The sequence below is a fragment of the Fusarium redolens genome, assembly GCF_020744475.1.
Source record: "Fusarium redolens strain MPI-CAGE-AT-0023 chromosome Unknown BKA55scaffold_14, whole genome shotgun sequence".
In the NCBI taxonomy this organism is placed as follows: Eukaryota; Fungi; Ascomycota; class Sordariomycetes; order Hypocreales; family Nectriaceae; genus Fusarium; species Fusarium redolens.
The window spans coordinates 392,072-413,052 of record NW_025763677.1 but is presented as its reverse complement, the minus strand read 5'-3'; the positions used below and the strand labels follow the sequence as shown (position 1 = coordinate 413,052).

Here is a 20,981-nt window from a genome sequence, read left to right as displayed (position 1 = left end):
AAGCACATTGGCCTGGAGCTCGGCAGTTCTTGACAAGAAGTCTGTCGGACATCTTTTTTTTAAGCTTGAATTAACTTCCTGAATTGGTTAGATGTTGCAAAATAACCTCACTATGTCGCTGTGAACTAACCCGAAGAACCGAGGTGTAAATACATGGTATTACTTGTTCCGTTTACTTTTGTCGCAAGGATCACTTTCAAAAAAGGAATTCTCATCTACAAGGTTGGAAATTTGCTCAGCTTGTTGAAAATATCGTTATTTCAATCTCATAGTACTACACTTATTGCGATCGAGTGGCATTGACTTCTGTTCATTATTGAATATTCATTCTTCCTATTTGCCCTTTCTGAAGTGACACTAAACAACAGGACATAGAAAGAAGTGATAATTGGAGATTCAGCATGTCCGGTACCTAAAGCCGTTAGCCATAGTCCTTCTGATTCCGTGCTAAAGTCAACTAAGCAGTCAATCTCTCATGAGAGCTTGAGCATATTTACTCATTGCCTAATCTCAGTAAATGACATATGTATTATAGCATATTGAGACGCGATTATTCCTTGGACCTTGTTTCTCGTAATTGCATTGATTCCCGAATATGCATGTAGTGAGGGCATAATCCTGGCATATATGGATATTCACAGCCTTGCGTGCGGCTGAGTAAAGAATCAGGCTGTGCAAATCGAAAATCTCAGGTCTGCCCCTCATCTCTTGTGCTTATCGTATGATCAACATCCCCTTCCCTTGTTGTCAGCCAGTGAGTATATCTGACTGCAGTGCTTCCACAGTGTAGGGATGGCCTCATATGAGAGTTCCCACTCCTGGCTGCCTGAGCGACGTGGGGCCAACGATAGCGGGGATGGCGCCCATTCCTTGCAGTACGATGACTATACAGTTGGATGGATCTCCGCCCTTCCGCTAGAGATGACAGCTGCTCAAGCTATGCTGGATGAAAGACACGAGTCACTACCTCAAAATCTGCAGGACAGCAACTGCTACGAATTTGGAAGTATCAACGGACACAACGTAGTCATCGCTTGTCTGCCTAAAGCGCAGTATGGGAACAATAATGCAGCCATCGTTGCGAACAATATGAATCGGACTTTCCCTCACCTTCTACATCGTTTTCTGGTCGGTATCGCGGGCGGGGCACCCGGAGCAGTGGACGTTCGCCTTGGAGATGTCGTGGTCAGTACATATGCCATACAATACGATCTGGGAAAAGCGATGCCCAACAACCACTTTCAGCACATTGCAGAAGCGATCAGGCCTCCCCAGGCGCTTCTGACTGCGGTTTCAAAAGTCGAAGCGAGACACAACGGAGGACAAGTGCAAATGCTCGAGGTTCTGTTCGATACTACAGCTCGCCTGCCTCGGTACGCTCATCCAATGCTTGAAGATTGTCTCTTTCACAGCGATTTCACCCATACATCATCAGGTGCAAACTGCAATGATTGTGATCGATCTCAGCTCATCTCAAGGGAGATACGTCAAAACAGCAGCCCGGTCATTCACTATGGCCGTGTTGCGTCAGGAAACCAAGTCATCAAAGATGCACAAACTCGAGACGCTCTATCGAACAAGATCAATAATATCTGCTTCGAGATGGAGGCAGGAGGTGTTATGGATAGCTTTCCTTGTCTTGTGATTCGCGGTATTTGCGACTACTCGGATTCGCACAAGAACAAGGGTTGGCAGGAGTACGCAGCTTTGGTTGCCGCGGCGTATGCCAAAGAGCTTCTCATCTCCATGCCTCCTGAATTGTTGCAGCCATGGAAGCGAGAAAGGGTACAGCAACTCAAAGTCCCAGACCCTATTAGCCCTGAAGCTGACGAGTGTCTGCGTGCGATGTTTGTCACAGACTCTTCACTAGATCGTGAGGGCATTCTCGATGCCAAGGGCGATATCTGTGAGGGAACTTGTGAATGGATTATATCCACAGACGAATTCCAGACTTGGGATCAGAATCCTCCTCACCTGCTATGGATTTCTGCACCACCAGGTATGGGCAAGACATTCATGTCTATTTATCTTTCTAAGCATTTTGAGGATGTTTCTAAGGAAGGGTCTGGAATTATGACTATTTTCTTCTTCTGTGATAACAATGCTGAAACAAGAAACACGGCAGTGAACATTCTCAGAAGCCTCATATATCAACTCATCTCTCACCAGCCAAGCCTCATCAACACAATTATACCCCGGTGGAAACAGCAATCTCAGCGGCTGTTCGAAGAGACCTCGTTCAATACTCTATGGAAGCTCTTTGAAGACATGATTGCGAAGTCAGACGTCAATACCATATACTGCATCATCGATGCCCTTGATGAATGCGAAGCAAACTCCCTGTCCCTTCTGCTCCGAAAGTTCGAGAGACTTAGTCAAGGACATTTGGGCTCATCTCCCAAAATGAAGCTCGTATGCCTCAGCAGGAGGTATCCAGAGAACATACCCGAAGCCCTTTTGCTCTTTGCAAAGATGGAATTTGATACGATGACTGCTAGAGAAGAGGACATCGGTCGATTCATCTCGTCTCAAGTCCAGGAACTTGCTCAGAAGAAGAAGCTCAATCGTGAGATGCGCTCTCGTTTGGAAGAGACTTTCCAGCGGAAATCTGAAGGGACCTTCCTTTGGGTTAGCTTCATGGCTCAAGACTTGCAGAAACAGAGATTACTTGATTTTGAGGCGGCCCTCGAGATGCTACCAGCTGGGCTGGATGCAGTTTACGAAAGAATTCTGCAGAATATTGACTTCGAAAAACGGGAAATGATACAACGCATCCTCTATTGGATCCTCGTCGCCAAACACCCTTTTACGATACCTGAGTTGTGCGAGGCAGTTGATATAAAACCTACAGGGTTCTTGACACGCGAAGAGGTCTGCATTGAGCTAATCAAGTCTTGTGGCCATTTGCTTCAAATAACAGATGAACGCATTCGATACTATGTGAGACAAGCAAGGTGTTTGAAACAGACAGCGAGATTTCTTCACCAAAGTGCAAAGGATTACCTGATGAAATTCGATCGCAGGTTCGGTTTACAAATGCCAGGACTCGCACAAACCCAGCTCCACGAGCACGCTACGATTACTTTGATTCAGTACCTCGAAAAGATTAGCTGCCACCCTGCTATTAACTCCGCAACATCACGTGATATAGAGATTGATTTACCATTGTTCCATTATGCTTTGAACAATTGGCACTTTCACTTCAAGGAATTGGAAGATATCACTCAAGTAATGCAGCAAGGCACGAACTTCTTCGACAAAGATTCAAAAGTCAGACTCGCGTGGCAAAGTATTTACCATTTCCCTGGAAACGCACCAAATTCCTCACCGATACCCTTGCTTCATTTGTCTGCCCATTGCGGTCTAAAACGCTTGGCTGAGTGGTGCTTGAGACGTGATGGAGAACACGACGTTGACACCGAATGGGGTATCTTGGAACACACAGCACTTGTAATCGCCAGCAAAGGACAAGAGGAATACATCATAACTTTGCTTCTCGATGCAGGCGCCAATGCCGCCGCTCGCGGTTGTTCTGACATCAATGCTCTTGAAGCGGCTGTAACCCACTGCAACAGGCATATTTTGCAGCTTATGGCACGAACAGAATCCTGCAGGAACTTTTTAACTGAGCAGGCTTCTAACGAAGATGGCAGTTTATTCAATGAAGCTGCCTTCAGTGGAAACGAGGATGCATGCCGCTTCTTAATCGAGGATCTTGGATGGGATCTCAAGTGGCAAAACGGAAGAGTTGGTTACTCAGCCCTAGCTTCTGCCGTAGAAGGTGGCAACGTCAAACTTGTTAGCTGTTTTATCAAAGAGTGGAATGTCCTCATTGAGGATCACTGGGACATACTGAAAATAGCCTGCTCCTCGTTTGCATCCGAACATGCTTTCGAACCAATTATGCGGCTCCTAGTCGGCCACTGCTCCGTTGACATCAATGCCACAGACGGAGAAGGGCAGAGTGCCATATGTTCCACGTTTAGAAGGGTCTGGGCCCTTTCCACCCTAAGGATATTATTACAGTTTGGCTGCAATCCCGACCAGCCCGACCGCCTCGGCCGAACACCTATGCATTGCCTCGCAATGTATACTTTTAACACTGTTTCTCCAGACTTCTCAAAGGTCATCGAGCTTCTAGTCCGTAAAAGCCATCGGGGTATTAACCAAGTGTGCTTGAATGGGCAGACAGTACTGCACTACCTCATAGTGGGCGTCTTGGCCATGCCAGCAAATGGCAGACTTGATGACGGGTCTCTACCTTTTGTGCCAGAAGCGGCAGAAAGCCTTCTGGACTTGGGTGTTGACCGACATATGCAAAACAGTCAAGGATATACTGGCCTGCATATATTGCGGGCTGTACGGGCTGCTGTTGACCGTGAAGGGAAAATGGGAGTACAAGTCGAGAAATATATGAAGTGTGTGAATCGAACTATAGCAGTACTTGAAAGTTACTGTACTGTTCCTAAACACTAGGACAACACCCGAATCTGGCAGGTACAGCGTTTGTACAGAGCATTCACTACCGCAAAATTATCAGGTTTAGTTTCTCGGGGAGCTGGCTTCTGAATCCAGGGAAACATGGCGTTGAACTCTTCTTTTTACTTTAAAATCAAAGACTATACACCAACTTCTCAGCACTAATTGGGCGCATGTACTCTTCTGATCTCTCAACCTTTGACCTCTCACTGACTAAACCCGTACCAAGAAGAGTAAAGCCGTCCTGGACTACTCTTTCAAGACCGCCAGGCATCAATCTCACTGGATTTGGCTCGAGCTGTGCCCTGCATGATGGCAGTGGCTGACTCAAGAAGTTGTAAAACTCCTTTGCGAACGCATGGGCATCTGGATTCGCCGGGATAACTGCGTCTGGTTCCAGATAGTTAGCTTATGGCCGAACTTTGTATCGATTTGGAGTAGATTGGTGATTCACTTACCATTATATCCAACTTCAACACCGAGACCTTCCCAGACAGCGCCATAGGTAGGTTTGACATTTAAGAGTGCTGGGTCATACTTCCCACCGACTGGGCCGCGAATGACAGCGAATTTTGCCGAAGGAGCCAAAGTCTCGTGGGTATTGTATACTGTCTGACCCTCCGAGATACAGTCCAGTGCAAGATCCACACCACTCCCATTTGTAGCGTCTTTCACCTTTTGAACCCAGTCTTCATCTCTATAGTCCACAACGACATCATAGTTGTAGGGCTCATCTCGAAGCATTTGGTGCTTAGATGAACCAGCCGCGCCTATCAATCGAATAGCTATTCCCGATACCCTGGCAGCGATACGAGCGAGCTGTGCACCATATAGTCCAACCGAAGTCGAAGATCCATAGATGAAAAGATTGATGATTATGTCCTTGTATCCGAGCGGTACTGAACGGCCTGGGGAAAAGGGACTTGGTAAGCCGAGCCGACCGAATAAAGCCTGGGCAGCGGTCAAGCCGCACATGCTGATCGTCGAAGCCTCTTCCAAAGTCAGATCATCAGGTACGTTCCATACAAGATCATAAGAAACGGCGATGTATTCTGCAAAAGCTCCAGGTCGATCATTCACGGAGGAAGCTAGAGTTGTCAGTCTCATATCAAGTAGTCACTGATAAAAGGACGTACCGCCTTGGAGAAAACCAGCGACTCGCGCCCCAGTCTTGACTCTGGGGTCAGACAAATCGCTGATCTCTGATCCAACTTCAACAACAACTCCAGCAAAGTCAGTGCCGACAATTCGTTTCTGTTGAGCTGCAATCGGTGAGGAAACGTAAAGCTCATCTACTGGATTCAGCGCTACTGCGCGAACGTTGACAAGAATTTCGTTGAAACCTGGAGTTGGGCGATCCACATCCTCCTCCACAGTTGCCTTTTTCAGGGATGTATTCAAAACAAGTGCTTTCATTATGGCTAGGTAGAGATTCAAGGTTTAATATTGGTTTATTTATAATCGATACAAGTATAGTGCTTTTATATGCTTATTCTGGCTTTCAAAGCACGGATTTATAAGCTAGCAACTGATTACTAATATGCCATTCAATCAAAAACAACATTCATGTTGTTGAGATCCGGATCAAGGTTTATCCGACTCGCAAGGCCCGGTGTCTCTGTAACTTAACCCTACAACCAACACAACACTCACTCTCCATATATGCCGATGGCTGAACCTACCTTCAGTTATGACGAACCAAGGCCGCAATGTAGAGAAACAGCTCATTGAAAGGTGTTAGGCTGTTTAGAGAACGAAGGATTCTATTCTCAAGACTTACAAGTATATTCCTTAGATGTCAGTTGTAACGTTATCTGTGGCGCCAAAGGTGGATTTTGAAAATCCACTTACTGAAAGGTGTAAATCTACCCCAATTAACCAAACCCTTCTTGACGTATTTAAGGTGGTTCATCTTCTCTCGTCTGACTTGTTTTATTTCTCTCGCAACGCCTATATGAACCACCCGTTACCACGGCGTTCCACATCATTACTCGGCGCGCCGAACCATCATGCCGCTCACCTCTATTACTATTATCATCGCTCCCTACCATGTAGGACTCTACGACCACCGTGTTGGCGGCGGTCCTCTCCGCATCATGTCCCATGGCATTGATAAAGAGCTCTCCAAATTGGCGCCTGTATCCTTTATCAACATTGGCCCCGTCGACGAGTTTGAGGGCGAGATTGGTCGAACTTTTGAGATCCTCCGTCGTATCTCGAAAGCCGTGTCTAAAGCCGTGTCCAATAACTCATTCCCCTTGGTTCTTTCTGGAAACTGCTACACCAGTACGGCTACAATGGCTGGCCTTAACCAAGCAAAACCTGCTTCATCCACCACGAATACTGGGGTATTATGGCTCGACGCCCACGACGACCTTGATACTCCCTCAACACACGAAAATGGCTACCTCGACGCCATGGCCGCTTCGATGATGACCGGCACGAGCTGGCATACTTTGATGAAGACTGTGCCTGGTCACCAGCCTGTTGATGTGAAGCGTGTGGTATATTGTGGACTGCGAGACGTTTCGGAGATTCAACTTAAGACAGTTAAAGATGCTGGAGTTGATATCATCTGGGGCGATGCGCACAAGAAGGTAGATTTTACATCTGCTCTCGCTGAGACTCTAGATAGAAGGGATGACATTCAGGAAGCACACGTCCACTTCGATTTGGATGTTCTTGATGACTCTCTAGGTCGTGTTAATGAGTTCCCTTCGCCTGGCGGTTTTCTACCTGAGGATGTTATGGGGTTGATGGGTATGATACCCACCAAGATCAACCCAACTTCGCTAGTTGTGTGCTCCTTCAATCCGCGCTTAGAAGGAGGAGATACAGTAGCCAGGCTTGCTTGTCAGGCTATTTATCGACTTGTTAGTGGTTTAAAGGAGAACGGTATTCTAACAGCTAATAGTTAGAAACAGGGATATAGCTCGGGTGTCTAATAGATAAAGTTAGTGAATAATTATAAAGAGTAATTCCTAACTGCCTATCAACCTTTTACTTAAATAGAAGGACAGTCGCCTCTTAAGGTCTTATGACAGCATCTACTAGATTCAGTGCTACTGTATGTATATTAATAAGAATGTTGTTAAAGCCTGGAGTTAGGCAACTAATATCCTCTATAGTCGCCTTCTTAGGGATATATTTAAAATGACAGCTTTTATTATGGCTATATAGAAACTTAAGTGCTAATTCCTATTCACTATCAATCTCAGAGATAACCGCGCCTTTATATACGAGATGGTTATTCTGGCTTTCATGGCTTTCAAATTTGTAAGCTGATTATTACTGGGCCATACAATCAAGGACAACGTCTGTAGCGATGGTTGTCTGTTTTTACAGACAAAACTAAAGATGACAATCTAGATAAACTACTCTTTCAAAGGTCATGGGCTATTCATTTATTAAACTATGTGATTTGGAAGACTTGCAAAGGAGTTCCATCAGTGAAATTCGGGGTTGAGCTGTGGATGCGATTGGTCAGCTCACACTTGACTAGAAATAAAGCACATATAGAAATCATAAATCTGTGCGAACCTTGCGTACCGAGTTTGTGTGGTTACACAGAAGTCCTACCAAGCCCTAGGAGTGATGTCTCACTCTAACCCCGCTCATCAAAACATCACATCATTTCCAACAATCTCTTTTTTACAATTCCTATCATAATAAGATCATCTACCAACATGACGCTTATAAACCCCAAGACAACCGGTCTAGTCTATCTCCCTCGAGATGTTCTAGTCGAAATCTTCTCCTACTTTTGCCTGCACTGTCGAGGCGACTTACGACCTGTTAAAGGCCTCGGAACCCCGCATCAGCATAAGCAACGCCGTGAGCCTCAGCAACCCGACCAAAAGTCATGGTATTCCATCGATAAATATGCCTTATTCTCCCTCGCTGCCTCTTGCAAAACGCTCCACTCTGTTGCAGAGGATATTCTATACCATGACTTCGCACCCGGCTATGGCGACTCCGAACTATCCGAGCTTTATACCTATGGCCTCAGACTCAACCAATTCATGCGCACCGTTGGAAGACGCAAAGACCTCGCAGAGAAAGTCCGCATCATCTACGTTCATCCAAAACACTCAAACACGGATGCGAAACAGACTGTACTGTCCTTAAAGCAGGGTGCCGCTGATCTGGGCATCGATATTGAGGAAGCCTGGAAGTACCGGGCAGAACACTTCATAAACACTCTCAAGGGTGCACGGAGAACACAGTGGGGAGAAGATGAATACAGCTTCACGCTCACTTCAGCGTTCACCGATGAAATCCTGGAATATCCAGAACATTATTGCGTGAAGACGAAAGATTTCTACAGGGGTTTGCACCATGAGCTCATCCCAATGCTGATTGCATTACTCCCCAAGCTGGGTCACATCATTTACAAATCCAACTCCATCTTTGACCGGTTCAAAAATGCCGCTCTTGAAGCCCTAGGAGTGACAGAGCTCCCGTATCTTCGGACATTGGAGATAGATTTTGATCTATTTTCCATTCTTGAAAGAGCACCGAACTTGGAGAAGCTTGACATTATCAACTCTCGCTTTTATAGGAGCGCTGGAGACTCATACAGCGACAGGTCTCAGATCAGAACCCTGCGATTGGCAAACATATCATCGCCCTGGAAGGTTGGAGAATCATTATCATTCGTCGCAAAGGACCTTCGGTCGTTGGTTCTTGAGTCATGTGTAAAACATGGAATAAAATTCTTTGACTTCTCAATGCCCAGGTTCTCTAGAGATGTTATTGAAGAAGCACGAAATTACCGGCACAGTTTGGAGACGTTACACTTGGACCTTCGCGACGTGGTTGCAAAACCTCCCTATTACCGTCTAGACTTCACGTTTCAGGACTTTGAGAAGCCTGAACACGTCTTTCTGAACACACGGCTTGTTTTTTACATTTCACACAATCTCGAGGGTATTGAAAACCCGACGGTGGAGGATCGCGACGCAATTACCCGGCTATTACCACCGTCGATAGTATCGCTGCACTTGGCCTGGGACGCTCCAGAGATTGATCGCCTCGAACAGGGCTTGCTGGGGCTTGTTGATGCAAAAGCTAGCCGCTTTCAACATCTGAAGCATATTGGTATTGACTATGCGGAGGGGGTGGATGAAACGGTTCATCAGGCCATGCTTAAGGCGGGAATTGAACTTTCGTACGAGAGTTAGCCAGTCACTTGTGAGAGTGAGCCAGGTTCGGAAGAATAAGATGATTAGTCTTCCTCTGATAGCAGCAATCTCTTTTCTAATTATCTGTTGACGTTCTAGCAGAGGGCGGAATAAAGGCCGGAGGATGCCATTTTGTCGCAAGATGACGTCTTAGATTAGATTGGGGAGTTAGCCCAGTCAGCTTGCCATATTGCCCCTGGGCTATTTCGATCACGTCGCGCCCCGTCTCGTCTGTGACCTTGTTGGCAGGATCGCCGTCGTCTCTCAAGGCGCTGCGACACTGGTCTAGGACTGAATTACATGACGGCCGCAACGATCGCGGCAGCGAGTCTGGAGATGCCCCCTTGCTGTTGAGGGCAGGGTTTTTGGCGGAGGTACAGGCAGGCTGCACGGGCTCCTCAGTGCAAATTGGCGGGGTGTGGGAGGAGCCGAAGGGTTCGTCGTAGGCAGAGTCATCGCCTCAGATTGAGACGTTTATTGTGCACTTGTTAAGGTCCGCTCTGGAGAGACTTGCTGGCCATAAGGTTAAGGATTTAGGTGTCGACAGGGCCACTTTCCTAACACTCGTGTGCCAAGAAAGTGAGATGACAAAGGAGGGTAACACGGGGCTATTGATAAAAGGCTCTCAGTAGTGCGGCTAGGATAAAACCCGCCCGTCCTGTTACCGGTTAAGATGTTTGGTTAGTTGACTTTGGACTATATCGTACAACGGATGCATTCATATATATAGCTTAAGCTCTATACTCCAATGGATTCTAGATAAACTCCAGGCCAGAATTAAAATCACCCCAATAGGCTTTTGCGAGATCAAAAAAGTAATTCCACCTATGTGCCCACTGTCCCGTTCCTCCCTTAGGGGTATACATAATGGCATCCCTAACATAGGTAGACGAGATTTTGAAGAACGACTGCGGCTCCATATTTTGATCCAATTCCCCAAGGCGTGGCACAACACAAGAAACCCCTTTGGACTTCATCTGGCGTAATAACCTAACAACAGCTATACCTGTCACCTCTGCACCTAAAGTCCATGCAGCGTTGTAGTACCCGGCTACAAAAGCTAAGTTAGGCACATTTTGTAGCATGAAACCTTTCCAAGCAAACCCATCAACAATATTGATTGGGTCATCGTCGACAAAGAATTGAATACCACCGCCAATACGTAGCTTGAGGCCAGTCGCCGTGACGATAATGTCAGGCCGCAACTTTGTACCTGAAGCCAGGATTATCTCATCTTCAGTAACCTTCTTGATAGTGTCGGTCACTATGCTCGCTTTTCCAGAACGCAGGCTGGAAAAAAAGTCACCATCTGGACAGACACAGAGCCGCTGGTCCATGGGGTTATAGCGAGGAGTGAAATGCGGGTCAACAGGAAGATCAGGGGGAAGGAGTTTCATGCACATGTTGCGAAGGAGTCGTTTTGCAGTGTTGGGGAAGAACTTGCAAAACCAGTAGAAGCCGAAGAATCGTATAGCGCGGCGGAGTCGAGTCACTCGTCCGGCAAGGCGAGCTGGCAATATGGCGCGCTCAACCACCGCGAGCTTGTCAACCACGGGCAACGGCGAGATGTAAGTTGGGCTTCTTTGCAACATGGTCGTATGATTTGCCTTTTCCGTCAGATTTGGTAGCAGGGTAACGGCAGTTGCGCCACTCCCAATGATAACAACATCTTTCTCGACATAGTCCAAATCCTCGGGCCAAAATTGGGGATGGACTATGGTTCCAGCGAAGTTGTCAAGGCCTGGGATTTGGGTAGCTAACGGCTCATCATAGTCGTAGTAACCGGTGCCCAGTATAAGGAAACGCGCCTCATAAATATGCCCGGGAACGCCATTGACCTCGACAGCCAGAGTCCACCGTGACTTCTGGGATGACCAACGCGCTGAAAGTACTCTGTGTTGATACTTGATATTTTTATCGATCCCAGCGTGTGTAGCCGCGGCCTCTAGATAAGAACGGATCTCAGCACCCGAGGCTATAGTTTTGTTCTTTCGCCAAGGGTACCAGGGCAAGCCGAAAGTAAACATATCTGAGTCAGACCTGAGACCTGGGTATTTGAATAGGTCCCATGTGCCACCCAAATTACTCCTTGACTCAAGAATGGCGTATGATGACGGTGCTGGTTCTGGGGCTTTTGTCTGGATGTGGTATGCCAAGTTGATCCCGGAAATCCCAGCTCCAATTATGAGAACATCTAATGAAGTGTTGAGGGAGGATTTGTCGCTCGCGGAATTGGGAGTCATGGTAGTGAGTCTGTGTTGAACCAGGTGTAAAGGTAGACTTGAAAACTAGACAAGATGCAGGAGAAATCCGATAGGCCTTCAATGACACTATAGTAAACACAGGTTGCGAAAGCGCCTGATCGTTGTTAACAAAGGACGTACCAGCACATCTCTTATATCTACTAAATTCAGCCTACTCAGTAATGCAGGTGGTCACGATCGATCTCTCAACTCAAATCAAGCCCTTTTCATCCCTTTTACTACTGGGCTAGTTCAAAAACTCACACATGGCGCTCGTTGCCAGCAATAGCCGTTCGGATTTTCGCAAACATTGTACCTCGGAACATCCGAACGGATGTAGTAGTACAAATTCTTGGGTTCTTCGGACTCTACGATGGTCTCTGCTGAATTAGTTCGGCGCCCGCGGACGAACGAACCGAGTCAACCTTACCCTGAACCACAGAAGGAAGAAGTCCGAGGACGTCATCATCCATGCATTCAAGGGCTGGACCTTGTGTTCTTACTCGGTACAAAGCCTGTGCTTAGCAACAAATTGAAAAAGACATGTGGATTGTAGCCGAGGTGCAAGTATGAGAGTTTTGAGTCGCCGACCTTGATAAATTCCACCACATAAATTCCATCCATTCCGCTTTAAACAAATAGCTCCTTTACTCGAGCCCAACACATAATCGCATTTTGTTTCATTCGCAAATATTGGAAGAAAAGCGCAAAAATGTCTCCACATAACCAAAAAACGAGTTATAGCCGGTTTGCCTGTATCGGAACTGGTCTTTCCGGTATTGGTCTAGGTGCAACACTCAAGCGATGGTATGACCTCGACGACATTCATTATTTTGAACGCCAGAGCCAACCTGGTGGTACCTGGTTACAGAATCAGTATCCTGGTACGTCAATAGATCCTATCATCATTTCAGTCAAGAAATAGTGCTAATTGAGGACGCGATGACAAAGGCTGCGCGTGCGACGTCCCTAATGTGCTCTATAGCTTCTCGTTCGAACCGAATCCGGACTGGACACGTATCCTGGCTAAACGAGAGGAGCTATATGAGTACATAATGGGAATCGCCAAAAAGTACCATCTTCTCGATAAGATGACCTTTGGGGCCCAGGTTGAGAAGTGTGAATGGTCCGAGGAGCATGCTCGATGGCGATTAACTATTCGGAATCTGGAAACAGGATCTCTCTTTTTCCACGAATGCCAGTTTCTCTTCTCAGCAACAGGCTTATTCTCCAACCCACGAGAACTGGATATACCTGGTGGCGAGTCTTTTAAAGGGCCTGTTATTCACTCAGCAAGATGGCGTCACGATGTTGATCTCACAGGAAAGCGGGTAGTGCTATTCGGTAACGGCTGTACAGCGGCGCAGATCGTACCAAATATCATTGCTAAAACAAAGAGCCTCACGCAGATCATTCGATCAAAACACTGGATCCTCCCTCCAATTGATGGGCCGACCTTGGACTTGCTACGCTGGGTGATGAAGAACATTCCTGGAGTACAGAGATTACTCCGTGTCCTCGTTTTTCTCGAGACAGAGCGCCAATATAAACTTTTTGAGATGACGGACGCGGGAGCACGTGTGCGCGCAAAGTTTAGAGAGACAGCCTTGGCCTACATGAAAAAGACAGCACCTGCTAAGTATCACGATCTACTCATCCCCGACTTCGAATTTGGATGCAAGAGGCGTATTTATGACTCCGGTTATCTTGAGAGCATTCATGCTGAGAACTTCAGCCTGACGGATAAACCAGCTACTGAAATCACGCCAGATGGGGTTCGGGTTGGAGATCAAGTCATCGAAGCAGACGTCATTGTCCTTGCCAATGGCTTCGAGACGGGAAGCTTCCTTAATGGCATCGAAGTGATAGGCAGACAAAATAAAAATCTGCATGAACACTGGGAGCGGTATGGTGGCGCAGAAGCATACAACACGACATCTGTCAGCGGGTTTCCAAACCTTTTTCTTCTCTACGGTGAGTTGGAAGATCACTCTGCGTAGGTAAAGAAGTCGATACTGATTAAATGCAATTGTAGGACCCAACTCCGGCGTTGGCCACACTTCGGCCATCATAGCTCTGGAGAATGGGATCAACTATTCACTGCGCGTCATCAAGCCCATATTAGATGGCAAAGCCAGTATAGTCGATGTGAAGCTGGACGCCGAGAGTCAATGGACAGACAGTATGCAGGCTGGCGTCAAGTCGACCGTCTTCTACTCTGGCTGCACCAACTGGTTTCTCGAGGCGAAAAAGAACGGCAAACGGTGGAACGCCACAGTTTACCCTTACTCCCAGGCGAGTTTCTGGAGAAGGAGCCTCTTTCCCGTCTGGAAAGACTTTGACTTTTCTGTAAGACTAGCATTTTTTCACTATCGGGCTATATACATGAAATGCTAATGTCTTTAGGGCTCGGCCAAGGCTCCAGGGCGAAATATTTGGCGGCGACTGTTCCTAGTGATAGGGATGTTCAGTGGTCTGATATTCGCCATGGATTACTTTTCTGCAGGTTGCTATAGAAAGCATCTTCTGGATGGGTTTCAACATGTGCTATCACAGTTGCGTCGGTAAATTGTGTCTGAGAGGTGGAATGGGCTTAAGATTAGTTTCGAAGCATGTCAAAGCAAAAGCCACAATAAAGCTTGTACTAAATACGACGAGAGTGGGGTTGGGCGTCTTTATGTAAATGCAGTTTTACTTTTGTTCTTCCAAGCTATAGAGCTAGTATACTAGCTAAAACTGATCGAGCCACTGATAAGCGTTCCATGACATTAATTGATCTCTGTGGAAGAGATGGCCGCCAATAGGGTGAATGTCCACTGATGGTTGCCGTATCTATCATCTGCCCGCGGACCCCGAAACTGGGAACAATCCAATCGAGGCTCAAGAGGCCGACACATCCGAAATGCGGGGATGTATCCGTTGCCTCGGTCTACGCCAGGCGATGACAATCAACATAAGGATTACTTGGTACTGCTAAGTGAATTCTTGAATGGCAAGGCTACCCATGCAGTCGTTATTTTGTTCTCCTACACTATATCATCTTGAACTACCTTGCCTAGTTCTGATCGCAATATGGAGACTGAATCTCAACAGAATCAAGCCATGGGACAGCCAGAGCAATTTCGGTCGAGGTTTCTCAATTCCTGCAACGGCTGTCGAGCCCGCAAGGTTCGGTGTATTAGTTCGTCATCTAACAGGCCGCCCAGCCTTAACCTGATGCTAAGCTAATCATGACCTTTCTAGAGGAACGTGAGTCAGACATTGTATGTATCAATTGCCGTGTAGGTTAAGCATCTCTGCCTTGATCGCGAAGCTATCTAACCTCACTCCTCCCTAGCAGAGGCGATCGGAAGATTGCCGCTTTTCTCGTACCAAAGTTCGTAAGACCCGGACGGCCAAACCACAGCCACGTCGCCAGACTATGAATTCTGGCGCTGTGGACCACATTACGCCTTTGTCAGGGGCGCCATCTTCCCCTGGTGTTCAAGCTCAGCCTGACAACTTTTTGGCATTACCGTCTTGTAGATCAATCGTCGAGAACTCCGACGCAGAAGTTCAATTCGAGCCTTCGGGTACTGAAACTCTGAACGCCGCCAATCAAGAGGTTTCCCCCACCTCAGTGGATCATCCTGTAATCATGGTAGTGTAACCTTGCCCATCTTGCTCCACCCGCTAATTCAATCGCTTTATAGGCCAATGAACAAGATGGTGAGTGACTTAACAATATATTGCAGATATATGGTTGACATGAGCTGGTTGCAGTGTCTATTTCAAGTCTTGCCTATTTCTCCAACAGCAAGTTGATCGCCTTGTCGAGACGCATCGGCAACACCCAAGTCGCAGATTTATTAGCAAAGATTGAAGCAGTTGTTAAATCAACTACAGGAAGTCCCGTTGGAGTAATTCCCTACCCGAGTGATTTGGAAAAGGAGACTCGGTCTATATCCTTGTCCCAACAGAGTAGACTGGATTATATTGAGTGTCTGTGGCCCGTGGCCACTTCGTTGACCTATACTAACAGTGTCGCAGCCTACTTCGATAAAGTGCACCCGCTATATCCATTCCTTGACCGCGCCTGTTTCGAGAATAGAGCGCGCTCATCTCGGGTTGAGGATATTCTATCTGTGGACGCTGCTTGGTGCGCCTTGTACCATGCCGTCCTTGCCCTGGGCAGTCTTTACCATGAGTGCGGTAGCTTCAATGCCTTCTCAGGGACTGCTTGGGACATTTTCCGAATCTCTCTAGCCTTGTTTCCTCGAATTATCTTTGGTCAAAGAAGTTTAGTTACAGTCCAGGTATAAAATTTCTTTGATTGGCCTTTCCAGACACCTGTCCTGACTGTCACTTTAGGCGATGGCTGCTATGGTTAGTGCGAAGCCATGATTAACAGATCTAAGGCTGACTTGAACACTAATTCAGACTATCTTTGGTACCACTTATGCAGCTCTTCCTATTGAGGGTATCCTAATTACTGAGGCTGCAAGGATTGTGAGCTATTTCCAAATGAATAAGGCTGAGGCCTGTCAGGCCAACTCTGAGTTTCAGAGAACCTTTTGGGTCATCTATTCGCTGGAGAGTGAATACTGTTTGAATACAGGCCGATCATCGGTAAGTTCCCTACGTTTATGCCATTCGCGTCTTCTACCTGTACTCATCTTCAAATCTCCAGATAATACCGAGCCACGACATATCATGCCCTATTCCTCAGACCAACTTGCCGTTTTTGTCAGGCTTCAACTGGCTTCAGTGCAAGTCAACACACGCCCAGATGGCCTGCGATATCTACCAACGGCTATTCTCAGTCAAGGCCAGGTCTCTTTGCCAAGAATCACGTCAACTAGAGGCGAGTCGATGCTTAGAAGAACTAGAAACTTGGAAGCTATCAGTTCCAGAGAATCTTCGTCCTGGGCTTCGACTGCGATCTCACCGACTAGGGCAGCCACAAGCAGTTTATTTAGCGGTTCAAATTCATTTCTCCTACTACAACGTGCGTATTGCCCTTGAGCGAGTCTGTATTCTTGCGTGGGCACAAGATCTCCAGGAGCAAATGCGCTATAAGTTACTTCTCACCGAGTCTGCAAGATCCACTATAGACCTCGTACACTTGATAGACCTTGAGCCATTCGTCTTGCCATGGTAAGTACTACGCGTTGCAAGACTCCTGCACATTTATATGCTTAACACGATATTAGGGTACAATACAACGTGCCGCAGGCTGCATTGTTTGTGTTGTTTGACTTTATCATTGAACATCCCTGTCATGACGAAACGAGAAAGAACTTGTCATATATGCAAATAGCCACATCATACTTCATGCGGCTGCAATATGCGACCGGAAATAAGGTCTTTGGCACGATTCCGACACAGTTTCTCCAGATAGCTACCAAGTTTGTGGAAGATGCAGACATCTCAAACATAACTCATCCAGGGGCTTCCGGAAATCCACAACGTTCAGAACTTTGGCAGAGTCGTGATAGTGGTATAGGGACGAGTGAGTTTGAGGAGTCGATGGGTTTTCAGGTGAGATGTGACATGAACAAGATATGTGAGCCGCTCATGCTGATATTGTACAAGGGCCTCCAGTTTCCCATCCACAATGGATTTGAGTTTCAAGATACGGATTTTTGGCTGACGGAAAGTGGAGTTTTGTCGTTTCTAGAATCAAATAGAGATTTTGGTTTGCCAAATCCAATATCTGAGGGTTCTTTGGTGGGGGAGGGACAGGAAAGCACTACACGCTAAGGCTGCAGTATTAGCATGTTAAGTCAAAAGCGTCAATATCGGTGGCATCGGAGTTTGCACCTTGCAATCAGACGGATTTCCATGGCAATGTACGTAACCGCGGTGCTCACGGCTTTTGTTTTACCGAATTGTTTATACAGCTATGCTTCTTAAAGCTAATTCTAGACTGTCATTTGGTCGGAGACTCCGGAGCTTGAGGCGGTAGACCTAAGATCTACGCTCGGAGGTTCCGAGGACCGAGAGGCTTCGCAACCACGCTAAGAAGAGAATACAGCAGTTCCAGGTGCTAGCACTTGCGACAAACTTTGGAAGGATGCACTTGATAAGATCGGATGATCAGTGCAATAAGTATTTCAACGTAGCTATGCATACGATTTAAAGCGTGTGCTGGTTCATGCTCCGTCTCTTGTAGTACCTACCGAGTTACCCATTCCTACTACCCTAAGAAGCGGCTAGATCTAGCAAAAGTACGTTTATAATAACTTGAACTTTAAGAAAACATAGGCTGTAAGTTTACTATTCTCATAGTTAGCTGATATACTGAGTGCTTAAAGTTGAGACAAGTGTCAAAATGGCTTCCTCCGACTTGAAAAGCTCGCCGCTGGTATCAGTTACCCTGCAGAGTGTTGTCTTAGCAGCGACTTCAAATTTGTTAGCACAGGTGCTAATGGCGTATCGTCTCAACGTAAGTGTTAACTTCGTAAGGCATGTTGCGTTATGGTTAAGACATTGTTGACCCTGGAATGACAGGAACCCGTCGCGGTGGATTGGATGCCCGTCTCGCAATTCATCGTATGGACTGCTGTGTCTACGCCTCCAAATTACCTATGGTAAGCGATTGTCCATGAGAAAAGTTACACATTCAATCAGCTCCGCTAACCCGCTACAGGCAGGATTACCTCGAGAAGAAGTTCCCTGGCTATAACTCCAGGCAAAAAGATGGCTCCGGGAAACATGGTGAGGCTGCCAATGACACACTCAATGTGTTCAACACGCTTGTCAAGACCATACTGGACCAAACAGTTGGGGCAGTTGTCAATACGTTTCTCTTGTGTGCGTTTATAAACTTCATGAAATCAGTCGTGGTTGGTTCAGTCTCTTCAGGGTGGGAAATCAACTATGCGCGCGTCGACTGGTTGTTCATCCTCAACAAGGCGCAGGAGGATTTCTACCCCCTCCTCGTGGCGGGTTGGAAGCTGTGGCCGGCGGTTAGTTTGATTAGCTTCATCTTTCTCAGAACTGCTGAGGGGAGAAACCTATTTGTCGCATTGGCTAGTGTTGGCTGGGGAATTTATATCAGCTGGCTTGGAGTGGAGTAGTACTAGGTACCTTAGGTACGCACATACACGTATTTCTCATGGCTTTGATGACCGGTACCTTTGACTGTACTTTGCCTGTAGTCCCATGGAGGTGGCAATGATGTTGTGCCACGAATTTGTCGTGAAGCAAGAAAGAAGAAATGCATCACTTGACTGGTCTGTTTCCTATGATTATTCATGTAATCTGATAAGTGGTGTCATTTCCATTTTAAGCTTGAAGTCGTTGGAGATCTACAAATGACCTTGAATTGCAGTTCGCCGAAGTCGTACAAACTCTCGTCTACCCCAAAGCCCAAGCGACCAGGTCAACGGGACGGCTACCAAGCCCAGCGCAACCATGAGATAGACACCTGGCTGTAGACCCCCACGATCGTCCTTCATATACCCACAGCCGATAGTTAAAACAGCCCCTAACAGTTGTCCTGTACCCCACATGGCCGCAATGGCAAGCTCCGGCCCAAGCGGATATATGATTTCCGTGATAAACTCCACGGCCACGCTACTCGGTGAAATCACTCCGATACCGAGGATAGTACTGATACTATAGAGGAATCCGACGTTTCCAGAAGGGGCAACCCAGATAAAAGCGAATAAACCTGCACCGTTAACTAACGCAATTCCTTTCAGCAATGAAAGATGACATCTAAATATATCTGCAACCCTCCCCGCGACAAGAGAGGCCACCAGTCCTGGGACGATGAGAAGTAGCCCAGCAACAACGCATTGGTCGACGGTGAATCCATATGGCATACAAATCTGGAAAAGAAGAAAAGAAAGCGCGTTGAAGACTCCTGATAAAAGTGCAAACGGGATACCAGCAAGGTAAATTTCAGGCCTTGAGAGGAGCGCCTTAACCTCCTGTGTGTGAGAAATAGGTGTTTGGTGCACAGTATTCCACGCCGGAGGGGTGGGAGGTTTGGCGGGAATGAAGGGTATCGTGAAGCAAACAGCCGACAACAAAATGCTCTGGTACAAGATTCCTTGTGTCACCTCATCTTTAGACTTTATCCATGCCGCCATGATGAACTGGCCGATTGTACTGCCCAAGATAGTGGCTAATCCGGAGACAGCTGTCGCTGTGGCTCTACTCCCTGATCGAAACCATGCATCTGAGAAGGGAGCGGCGAGGATGAGCGAGAAGGGCTGTCCTACGGCAATAACACAATGTCCTATCAATGCCATGCTGAAGCTTTTGATTCGAGTACCTCCATACATCAGCCACGTGCCTCCGACCATAAGAGCGCCGGAGACAATCATGGAAAGCTTTAAACCTCGGCGCGCGACAAAGGATGCTGGGTAGTTGGCCACGAGGGCAGCGAGGAAGAAGGATGTGGAAAACCAGTTGATCGCGGGCACTGAGGTTCCAAAGTGCTCAGCTGCAGAGTCGACAACGGGAGCCAAGTCAATCCAGGCTATAGTGAAGCAAAGATTGAGGATGAAAAGCTGCGCCATTCCGATGAATCTCCGCTTGTAGGTCTTTGGCGGATCCATGTCGCTCCCTAGCATCGTACCGTGGCTGATAGAGGGATATCTCTCCAAATGATGAAGGGTCTTGACATCCTCATTCTTACGGTCGTCGGTAGTTAAATTATTAGCCATGTTGAAGAACGAGACTAAGGCTCGAGCGATATCAGCTACTTGAAGCAGCTGTTGGCTCGGAAATGAATCAGGAGGTAGACAGCTAACAGAAATGGTCAAAGTATTCAGACTGATTCTCACAAGTACAAGTGCGAAGTGTTGAATCATATCAGTCACAAGGTGTTACTTGGACTACAATTTATACTACGTAAAACATGGCGTTTTAAAGGTAGGATGATAGTTTCTAAGCCTAACTTCGCCAACCTACAGTTGCGATCAAAGATGAGGGGAAGCTGCACCGTGGCTCTAGTGATCAGCCCTTCCTCACTCAACCAAAACCTGCTAAGGGCCTACAAACTAAGGTTGCCTTATCAAGAGAAGATTTAGATCAATTGAACGGCCGTTGACGTTTCGTCGTCCATCTCAGGGACAGCTGG

General features: G+C 47.0%; 7 protein-coding genes across 7 annotated transcripts; 5 read left to right on the top strand and 2 right to left on the bottom strand.

The window, feature by feature from the left end:
• Window positions 1-792: 792 nt before the first annotated feature.
• On the top strand, window positions 793-4,210 carry BKA55DRAFT_542617 (uncharacterized protein; the record flags this gene model as incomplete). The annotated part of the gene is made up of 2 exons (XM_046190502.1): window positions 793-4,140; window positions 4,193-4,210. 2 exons carry the CDS (start codon window positions 793-795, stop codon window positions 4,208-4,210), a joined length of 3,366 nt encoding a protein of 1,121 aa, XP_046045813.1.
• Window positions 4,211-4,612: 402 nt separating this feature from the next.
• Window positions 4,613-6,139, bottom strand: BKA55DRAFT_596650 (chaperonin 10-like protein; the record flags this gene model as incomplete). Its single annotated transcript, XM_046195973.1, has 4 exons — window positions 4,613-4,869; window positions 4,938-5,567; window positions 5,616-5,888; window positions 6,133-6,139. 4 exons carry the CDS (start codon window positions 6,137-6,139, stop codon window positions 4,613-4,615), a joined length of 1,167 nt encoding a protein of 388 aa, XP_046045812.1.
• A 349-nt stretch (window positions 6,140-6,488) lies between these two features.
• On the top strand, window positions 6,489-7,437 carry BKA55DRAFT_678398 (uncharacterized protein; the record flags this gene model as incomplete). Its single annotated transcript, XM_046198137.1, has 1 exon — window positions 6,489-7,437. One exon carries the CDS (start codon window positions 6,489-6,491, stop codon window positions 7,395-7,397), a length of 909 nt encoding a protein of 302 aa, XP_046045811.1. The 3' UTR covers window positions 7,398-7,437.
• A 728-nt stretch (window positions 7,438-8,165) lies between these two features.
• Window positions 8,166-9,662, top strand: BKA55DRAFT_519912 (uncharacterized protein; the record flags this gene model as incomplete). The annotated part of the gene is made up of 1 exon (XM_046188375.1): window positions 8,166-9,662. The coding sequence occupies one exon, from the start codon at window positions 8,166-8,168 to the stop codon at window positions 9,660-9,662; it is 1,497 nt and encodes a 498-aa protein (XP_046045810.1).
• Window positions 9,663-10,417: 755 nt separating this feature from the next.
• Window positions 10,418-11,905, bottom strand: BKA55DRAFT_519410 (uncharacterized protein; the record flags this gene model as incomplete). The annotated part of the gene is made up of 1 exon (XM_046188342.1): window positions 10,418-11,905. The coding sequence occupies one exon, from the start codon at window positions 11,903-11,905 to the stop codon at window positions 10,418-10,420; it is 1,488 nt and encodes a 495-aa protein (XP_046045809.1).
• A 655-nt stretch (window positions 11,906-12,560) lies between these two features.
• Window positions 12,561-14,536, top strand: BKA55DRAFT_649919 (uncharacterized protein). Its single transcript, XM_046197283.1, has 3 exons — window positions 12,561-12,789; window positions 12,857-13,879; window positions 13,941-14,536. Exons 1-3 carry the CDS (start codon window positions 12,618-12,620, stop codon window positions 14,300-14,302), a joined length of 1,557 nt encoding a protein of 518 aa, XP_046045808.1. The 5' UTR covers window positions 12,561-12,617; the 3' UTR covers window positions 14,303-14,536.
• A 790-nt stretch (window positions 14,537-15,326) lies between these two features.
• On the top strand, window positions 15,327-19,307 carry BKA55DRAFT_596644 (uncharacterized protein; the record flags this gene model as incomplete). Its single annotated transcript, XM_046195972.1, has 13 exons — window positions 15,327-15,545; window positions 15,598-15,613; window positions 15,668-15,886; window positions 15,935-16,200; window positions 16,256-16,270; window positions 16,325-16,462; window positions 16,575-17,041; window positions 17,098-17,425; window positions 17,489-17,606; window positions 18,202-18,332; window positions 18,398-18,477; window positions 18,537-18,855; window positions 19,221-19,307. The coding sequence occupies 13 exons, from the start codon at window positions 15,327-15,329 to the stop codon at window positions 19,305-19,307; spliced, it is 2,403 nt and encodes an 800-aa protein (XP_046045807.1).
• Between the last annotated feature and the right edge of the window lie 1,674 nt (window positions 19,308-20,981).